General features: G+C 43.9%; 1 protein-coding gene and 1 long non-coding RNA gene across 2 annotated transcripts in view; both read right to left on the bottom strand.

Moving 5' to 3' along the window:
* LOC107274402 (transmembrane and TPR repeat-containing protein CG4341) overlaps window positions 1-7,854 on the bottom strand; it is a 76,208-nt gene extending 68,354 nt beyond the window's left edge. The window contains exon 1 of the mRNA XM_015753510.2: window positions 7,097-7,854. Within this exon, the coding sequence (XP_015608996.1) occupies window positions 7,097-7,182 (86 nt within the window). The 5' untranslated portion in view covers window positions 7,183-7,854. The remainder of the gene's footprint in view (window positions 1-7,096) is intronic.
* A 414-nt stretch (window positions 7,855-8,268) lies between these two features.
* LOC112495335 overlaps window positions 8,269-9,972 on the bottom strand; it is a 15,455-nt gene continuing 13,751 nt past the window's right edge. The window contains exon 3 of the long non-coding RNA XR_003061737.1: window positions 8,269-8,290. This is a non-coding gene — a long non-coding RNA (uncharacterized LOC112495335). The remainder of the gene's footprint in view (window positions 8,291-9,972) is intronic.

The following is a 9,972-nucleotide window of genomic DNA, read 5'->3' as shown; positions in this document are numbered from 1 at the left end:
AAGGATCCTGACCATTCGATTCCTATCAAATTCTCTTTTCTTATTCTTCGTCTTGCCCCCCCTAGCGCCCCCTCCTGTTCCATCGGTACTATCTACCCTGCCCCACATCACCAGGAGTCGTCAGTTGCAGAGCGACTTCACGGCGCTCTAGTTTTACTTGTCGGCTCCGTGCGAGATAAAGGGTGGAAACCGAGATATACAAGGGTAGAGAAAGCTGGAAACTATTACCAAACGTGTATATATATATAACTGGGCGAGATACCGTAAGATGCTGGGAATAAGAAAAGGGTGGCGCTGGTATAAGCGTGGAAAACGTATCGGCATGACGGGAGGGCGGTTGTTCCAGCATCTTTTGTTTTCCTGCATCTGCCTATAGTCTGAGGATAATCCCTCGCTAAGCTTTTGCCATGTTGCAAAAACCGTTTATTCAAGGATTTCCTATTTCCTTCCTTTTAGGCTTTCTCTCTCTACCCCGCCCTCCTTTCTCTCTCTCTCTCTCTCTCTCTCGATACCGAAAGCTTTTCCTTGTACGCCCAGGGCCACCTGAAGCTTCAAAGTGGCAGAGTAAATAGCGTTTACGGGTGGGACGAAATTGGGGACAGTTACGAGACACGGGGATGAAAATAAAATCTGCTTGATTATAGCTCGTAACAATTATATGTCCTAGGGGTAGTTCGTTAGAGGACTGGGTCGACGATCCGGGAAATTTGATAGCTCAAATCGCCCATGTGATTTCCATTCGTCCCTGTGTACTGGGATTCGCCCATCCACCCCCTTCATTTCTCTCTCTCTCTCTTTTCTACTCTCTCTCAATCTCTCTCCTAACTCTCCTGGATTCGATAACAAACTCCCCCCCCCCTTTCCGTCTCTCTCTCATCCCTGCGATAAAACACATCGATCCTCACGTGGCTGCTGCTATCCTATCCAGCACCCCCCCAAAAACCACCCTCCGTGTCGCAGGACAAATGCGCACCATTGACTCACGCGCGGCCTGACGCGAAACGTTCGAATAAATAAATGCAGCGAATTCGATATACGCCGTATATATATATATATATATTCCATTTGCAAGAATTCCCTGACAAATGAATGAGGCAACTGCCCGGCTCCTCGCATCCACGTAGTCCCTTATGGACGAAACAAGCCCGGGTGGTCCAGTAACGTATAAGATTTATAATACCCCCGTGCATTGTGCACGTAGACCACTGTATCCTTCGACCCAATCGTCGACTGAGTCCGATCCAGCTGATCGGGTATCTAATGTCAAAGTACGTCAATCTGAAATATTCGAAAAATCTAATATCGATAATTAACGATCAATCGGATCCTAATTATGCGAATCCATCGTTGGAATTATATCCGAATGACGTTTTAGGAAATTACGTAATAGACGTTGTATACATATGTATATAGTCCCCTCGATTGATATCCCTATGGCTAATGAGGTACCACTTGTTAAGCTCCATCAGAAGGCATCAAGAATGGAAATTCCTGATAGAATCGACGATCACGGGTGACAGGGTAGGGATCGTTCGACTAATACGCCGAGAAAACAGCCGAGTTTTGAATTCGAAAGTGGGACTTCGGATTGAATTTTATATTTTTTTCGTCCAACCCCTGCCGACCTACCCGGCAAACCGTAAACGAGTAGTCGCCGGCAAAACAGGAAGAAATGGAGAAAACACGCGAACAAACAGCCTCGGCCGAACAAAGTGCCCGATTCGCTACGCGTTAGATAACGACCGTTGCAGAAATCCAATCAATTTAATTTGTTTTTCATTAAATCGAAATGAAAATCGAATCACGTCCCGAAGTGTTGCGTCATCGGTTCCGATCACCAAAAGGATCTTCCAGTTTGGCCGATTAATCATGGCCACGTTACTCTGACGATATATATGTATATTGCCCGTTACGTATATTTATCATTAATTAACCTAATTAGCCGCCAGGACCTACCCCAATGCACGTTATTATATAATAAGCCCGATAAAATCAATATCAATAAATCCATCGAGCTATAAGTGGTGGGCGAATTGAATTGCAACATTGAAGTATATATATTCGCCGGCATGAAATTTCGCAAACGGTCGCAGTTTGAAAGCTACCGGGAAACGAGGGTTTGAGGTATACACGAGAAACTTTAAACTGGCGTCGAATGGACGATACGGTCAATTCCGAGGAATCGTGGGAATTGATACGCGGCCAAGCCGAAATCGACTGGATGAGCTATGGACCAATGAGATCTCTCAGAGTGCGGTATACGGCGGTCCCAGTCGATGCCGCAGCTGCCGACTTTACGCTCTATATATACGTTAGCGTTACTACTGGACACGCTACTTTTGCTTTTGCCGCTGCGACCGGCCACCCCAGCCTCCACCGTCCGGAGTATATAGAGACGATTGCGAAAGTTCGATTGGTCGTCGAAGCTCGCGAACGACGACAGGAAAGAGGGTGGGAAGCGATTCGATTGGCCGTCGCTGCTGACACGCGACGATGGCTCTCGGCGTCGTCAGAAATTGTAAAAATGAGTTATCGCCGTTATCCGCCGGTATGGGACAATGAAATATCCGAACTCTTGACAGGCGTGAATGAGTGAACGCTATATATATAGTCATAGAAATTTGTTAACGCAAGAAACAAAACAACGAAGTAGCGTGATAGCGAGAGACAGAAGGAATCGAAGAACGAGTCGAACGGAGAAAGAGAGGAAAAAAAGGATCCAACGGAAAGTTGCCGCTCGACGAATCAAATCGTTTCTCTGGTCCGATTGTTCTAGAACATTCTCTGTCTTGCGTCTTTCCGAACCGCGTGTCCTTTTCACCTTCTTCGTATCCGTTAAGCTATCTAGAGACGGATGGCAGAGTCTGGACCATAATGAAGGATGAAAAGGGGCGAGGGTGGGCGAGAGATGTAAAGAGCAAATCGAACGAGGGAAACATAGAAATTTTGCAAATAGCCATAATCCGAAAAGCGATTCGTTGGAAAATCACGGCGAACGTCGTTACTCGAGCGCACTGGATTTCGCGAACAATTTCACTGCTGAATTTATAATTTAAACGTAGCGCGAGTCGTGCGGATCAAAATGACGCTTTATAAATTATGTAAAATTGTCCGTTGAGTAATCAGCGTAACGCGTGCGTACAAGTAGAGGCAATCGCGGAATGTCCATAATACCGTGTACTGGCGTGGGTATGTAAATTCGCACATTGTATATATATATATATATATACACCTACAAGCTCATATGGACACGATCGAAACTATAGTAGAATCTATGCTTACCCATGTATGCATATACCATAATATATGTCTATACATATACACACATATAGTATATACCATAATATACTAGCCAGAGGTACGAAATGCTAAACGCTTAAGCGTTATCGCATTCGCTCACCCAATTCGCGAGAACCGGAAGTGGAAAGGCGAACGTTGCAAATTGCGCGAAACTCGCTACTCGTGGGAATCGTTCGAGCGCGTGAGAAATTCTCACGAAAGGAGACAAATTCGGTTGATGAACGTAATTTGAAAAGGCATGATAAAAATTTTTCATATGTACAATCTTTATTATGTTCTCTCGCAAATTCACCCTCTCTCTCTCTCTATTGTATATATGTACATATATACATATACATATATACATATATATATATATATACATGTCTCCCCTCGTCATTCTATAACCGCAGGATATCATCGGTTGAGGCAATAATTTAATTAGACTGTACCAACGCACAGAGGACCGAGAGATCACTTGGAGGGTCTCATATAAATTTGAACTCCGTAGTTCGCCGCGACATTGTCCGGAGTATCCGGTTTTCGTCTTTGTCATATACACATAAGGATGGGGAGGGAGGTCAGAGAAGGACAGGGATGGGAGATCTAACTTATTTTCAACCTTTTTTCTTTTCCTAGGGACCTACCGCTAAACCTCTCCCTGTGCCCTATCTATCTCGGTTTCAGACACTGTCTCCCTCTCTCTCTCTCTCTCTCGCACTTGTATAACCACCCTCTCCGTCTTTCACCGTCCCGCATAAAGTATGCAAATAAATATGTCGCGTATTCTTTTCCTAGCCATTGTAGTCAACACACACCGCAGTAAAATACTGGTGGTCCCCTTTATATCATATGAGTTTTTCATGTACGATACAGCTCGCCACAATACCGGTATAAACTCCGGGACGGCCATCTTTTGTGTTTCCGAGGACGCATTTTTTACGCTACCCCGAGCGTAAGTCCGCGAGCCATTTTCGCTTTCAGAGATATTTCCTTGGACCCGCGTCTACGGGCGGCAACTTTTATCCTGGCCTTTCTTATCTCTCTCTCCGTCTCTCTCTTTCTCTCTCTCGCTCTCTATGCTTATGATCTTATATATATATACATATGCTTAAGATTAAAAGAACGTGGAAATACAGTGAATGGACAGGACATTGTCAGTACGTTGCGGAACGCAGGTACTGCGGGTGCCGTGTAAATGGCCCATTGAGCACGTGAACCTATACCTATACGTGTGAATGGCAAAATGGATCCCACATAGAAACGCGGCACGTTTCGAGATATTCAATAATAAACGTTTTAGGGAATATATATATATATATACACAAACACAATGGTCCTAGCTGGGATTCCGGTTAATAATCTCCACTTAATTATATCCGACCCGCGAAAGCATTTGGCCACGTTAGCCTTGGCCCACGGTGACGTCGAATTGAATAGTTCCTCCCGGCGCCATAATGGGCCTGGACGCAGATGAAAAATTGGCCCGTATGCATAATCCACCTTGCCCATTTCCGGTTATTAGGACGTGGGAGAAATTAAGGATCCCGCTGCCTTTCGAAATTAACAGAGTCACTTTTATTCGTATACGATCGGAAGACATTGAAAAATCATCCCCCATATTCCTACACTGTCGTGCCCTCTATCCGCGAGCCTGCGTCGCGAAGGTGGTTACAAAAAAGAAATATTGCATTTTTGACTAAAATTTTTTTTCACTAAACTCAAAAAAAAATTTTTTTTAACATTCACACGAATGCCTCGTGTCTGCCTGTCTTTCTGCATGTGAGGTATTCTTTTACAAATCGAACACTTTTTTCGACTGTAGAATTTAGATTCTCATGAAAATTTTTTTACAGCTTCTATTCAAGAAATAATGTGACTCCTGTATCACGATTTTTGAGAGAACATTTTTTTTTGATAGGTATATTTATTTTTAATTTCAATGATAATCGAAGAAATGATAATTACTCATGTATATAAAATTCATTATTTCTGGTTTTACTCATTCAATCGATTTCGTTTTTTTTTTAATTCCTTACCGTGTTATGTTAGCTCTTTAATGAATATGTAAATGATCTTCATTCTGTTATTTAAAAAAGTTATTAACAATTTTATTGTTTAAACAATTATTTTACATTTGCCCCCTCAATGAATAACATTTAAAAAAATACTATCGTGTGCAGTATGTTTTAATCTAAAAAACCCACACTTAAGAAATGTGGAGACTTTATTAGATCCGAAAATATTAAATATTTTCTAGTGCGCGGCGTGCGCGTCGCGCGTGGATCATAGCTTGACGTGCTAAAACGTCTCTGAGTAAAGAAAGAAACGAAATAATATTTAATATTTTCCAATCTACTAAAGTCTCCATTGTTTTTAAATGTGCGTTTATTAGATTGAGATATAGCACACACAACAGTATTTTTTTAAATATTATTCATTGAGGGGGCAAAGGTGAAAAAATTGTTTAAACAATGTAAGTGCTAATAAATATTTTAATTAAAAAAATAAAGGTCATGTAAATATTCAATAAAAATCTACCATAACAATGTGAACAATGAAAAAAAAGACGGAATCGATTGAGTAGGTTAAACCAGAGATATTGAATTTTGTATTTAGGAAAGTGTAGCATTTTCTCGAATTTTATTGAAATTTCTGTTTAATATAGTTAATTGAAAAAAATTTTTTCACCAAAATCCCGATATAGGTGTCGGCTAATTTGATGAGGAGATGTTATAAAAAAAAATTCAGAGCATTTAAAAATTCGAAAACTTTTTTTTTACAAATCCGTACGATTTATAAAAGAATGCCTCATGTACGTTCGTACGTTTGTGCGCGCGGCAATTTCACCCCTGTTTGGGTCACGTTACTCAGCTATTATCCGTAATCGTACAATATCCGTTCTATGTTTAGGCGAATGTGTCATATATGTATAATACGTAGGCCTATGTACGTTTACATACGTTACCCAGCTGAATGGCGAATAGCGAATGGCACTTGAAATTACGGAATCCTCAATTACGGGATTCAGGATCATAGAATTCAAGAGCCCTGGATTAAGGGTGCTTGTCGCGAGCATATCTCGGGGTTTCTCGGTAGGGTTGAGTATTGCCGATCCCCGACACCCTCTGCAAGCAGGCAGAACGCAGGACTATTTGCCGGTTGATTCATCGCGTTACGTCAGCGGACCACGTTAACGTCGACAGCGATTAAAGATAAGAGCCGCAAGAACATTTTCACTAGAGTCCTAATTACCTCAGGCTATCATTATCTGCTGGGAGCTGGTTTTAAAGCCTGATATTATGCAATTCAGCGACCACCCCCCATTGCGACTCTGCAGCCCTCAAGTACCGCGATGCCGAGCGCTGCGTACAGATCGTGAAGAAGTGTGAAAGGTAAAAAATAAAGGGGTACCAACCCTCGCAAAAAAAAATATATATACAACCGCCCCTAAGTAACGGAAAGGTTTACCCGGAAACAACGTACACGCCAACCAAGGGGACGGGTATTTAGTTTCGCGAGGAAATTTAAGGTGCAAACTTCCCAGCCACGTGACTGCACGTCGCGACGAAACGCGTAAAAAAAAAAAATCGCCCAGGGTGACTAAATTTAAAGAAATAAATATTTTTCAAAAAAAGTAACGACTATGTTATTTGATGAAAAAAAATGACTGTCGCACCTACCACGTGCGCTACACTATGTTCCTATGGTTATCGGTATACGCAAGATATCCAATGGCAGAGACAGTATGACCGATAAACGAGACAGGTGTTCAAAAATCCATGCGGCCAAGTATCCGGCCGATCTCGAAACTCACCGATCGTCATAGACAAATCCCGCGTGGAGTGTATTGTAGTAGAGAGCCGCCGCGACGACGGCGCAGGCTACGCCTAGGATATCCATGTCACATCGCGACGGCCTCCTCTTAACTTGTTGCACGTCCGCGTTCCTTCTCCTGGTGCGTCTGATCGGTACTTCCGGCGCGCGATAGCCCCGACGCGATCCCGTCTTCTCGACGACGTCCCAGCCGGGATGCAGCACGAAGAAGTGGAGGAATGAGACGAGCGCCTGAAGGGACTCCGTCGCGACGCTATCGCAATAACGGAAGTCGTCGGATTCGCACGGAGATCAACTTCTGGATCTTACGCGTATCATGGAAACCCAAAAATCACTTTCACCTTCTGTGTCGCTAACGAAACTTCCGTTATCCGGCAAGATATTTTTTTTCTCGCTTTTTTTTTTTTTTTCTTTTTTTTTTTTTTTATAAAATCTACCCAATTCTTCGATCCGAGTTCGCGCTTGTGATAATAATCTTATCGGTAAGCCTTATCACTATTGTTATTATTGTTCGTATAGGTTCATTTTATTTCATTCCTTCTCTCTCGCTCTCACTCGTATACCCTAAATTTCTTTATTGTCAATAAATTCATATACCGATTGAATCCCGCAACCCTTATCTCTGCCTATTTCTATATAATATCCCGATGCCACCGAGAGAGGACACGAGGGTCGCGAGACGCGAGTGACGACGCAGCGCGCGTCTTCTGGATGCAATCGCCAACTGTCGCGCGCCCCCCGAGGACCAGAGCTTTATACGGTAGGAGCATCGATCGGACGGGCGCTTGCGCCTGTTTCTCCTCCTCGGAGCGCGTAGAGGACTGTAGGTACGAGAGAGCGGGACTCGGTAGGATGCAGGAGCGGAGGAGCTCGGAGGACGAGGACGCGGAGTCGGGTTGCGACCGCGACGTCGTAGCGCCCTTCGCTCTTGGGCTCTGTCTGTCTCTCTTTGTCTCAGGGCTTCATTACACGGGTTCCGCTATATACGTATACGCTACTGTTACTCTCTGATGAGGCCGTGTAGTACGTACCATGTGGTTACACGTAGACGATCATATATCTCCTGGTAAGGCTATCCTTTCTACGCGTGACACGTGACGCACGCTTCGGGGGAAGAGGTGGGGTGGGACGTCCTGTAACCCTTCTGCGTTGCGCCTTGTTATTTGTCCCTCTGCTGGCAGATTAAGATAATAGGTTAATGCGAGGCCATCAGGAACGATGACCGGTAGCCACGCAATCGTCGGAAAGCTACGAGGTATGAATTTCCCGTACAATAATGGTGGTATACGAGATTCCGATTCATCGGCCGATTAGATGTAAACTTGACAATTTTTATACTATATGTATTTTAGGTCGTCATAAATGAAATTTTTAGAAACAAAGGCAAAGTTGGTTGATGACTACAAATTTCATTATTGACCATCCGATATATGTGTATTTGTGGTATATGGGAGTGTACAATAAAGATCGATACGAAGCTAGTGACTTTTTCTAGGGACATTTATATCTGACACTCGCACCTTGTTAGTATCCACGGGGATTCGTCTTCGACGCGTGTATCCGAGGTTGTTATTGATAGTATTGACGAACGATATGGACAGTTTATTGTGAGGGGGATGAGAGAGAGAGAGAGAGAGAGGTTGGAATGATAAAAATTTAATGAACAACGAAGACAGAGATAGGGGCTGAGTTCAGCAGGGTGGGAATAGGAGGCATTGGAAAATTGAAACCGCATTGGTATCGGAAGTGCGTTTTCCTGGTGCAACAACGTCCAATATCCGTTCACGAGGTACGAGGAGTAGAGCTACCCCTTTACACAAACAGATGAGTGGGCACGTACCATACCCCTGCGCCTACATTCACGCGTTCACCCTTGGGTATGCTGGCTCTTCGGAAATTTACATATTTATTTTCTCTGAGGAAAAAAAAAAGGAAGAGACTCTCGAACATTTTCTCTAATCCCCTGCTTCCCTAGCCACCCACCATTTGACCGTAGGGTCCAGGACCGCAGTCGACTTTTGTAAATAAAAAGTTGAAGCTGGATACCGGGGGGCAGCAGGTGCTGCGTCCGTGGGTGAGTGAATGGAGCAGCAGCAGACGCCACCGGGCTCTTCAGATATGAAGGAACGTGTAGGGAACTAAGATTTCGAAACGTGCAGTGAATTCCGTAAAGTGTTATTTCTCTCTCTATCTATCTATCTTCCTCCTTCTCTAACTCCTTTGTCTCTTTTATTTTATTTGCAGCCCCCCTAACCGCCATTCTTAACGGCGTCAATTATTAATCGAGAAAAACCGAGTAAACTTACAGGGGGGAGGGTTCGCGTATACGCAAACCCACGTTAATTTCCTATTTTCACGGGTACAAGGAATATTGCGTGACCCTGACCTCCCGAGCTCCGACGTCAGCCCACTGACATTCGTACGGACCGAGAGTCCTATAGTTTAGCAGGTAAAACGTGGTCTGCGCGCATAGCAGACGTAACGAAGACCAAACCATTCGAGTCGAGCACGTAACTAATTTATTATGCCGAATGACTTTCCAGGTAGTAACTATCTATAGATATATAGATAACGAGAATATCGCTTAATGCAATGCAAATCACGCGATGTCGTGTATATATACGTATATATGTATATAATAGTGGATAGGGGTGCGAAGGAGGTGACCTTTTTTCCACATCACGTTTCCAATTTGTGTCCATTGCTCGCGGTCAGAGAGCGAGGGTGCGAAAGCCGATAGGACGGATAGGGATTGCAGTGAGTACCAGGGCGAAGGAGGCTGGCGGGGAAATGCGGGAGGTAGGGACGGGGAAGGTCAGGGGGGTCGAAAGCAGCATAAGAGGGCAAAGGGAGGTA

This window comes from Cephus cinctus, unplaced genomic scaffold (assembly GCF_000341935.2).
Source record: "Cephus cinctus unplaced genomic scaffold, Ccin1 Ccin1_scaffold0093, whole genome shotgun sequence".
NCBI classification, from domain to species: Eukaryota; Metazoa; Arthropoda; class Insecta; order Hymenoptera; family Cephidae; genus Cephus; species Cephus cinctus.
This window is presented reverse-complemented; position numbering and strand designations above follow the sequence as displayed.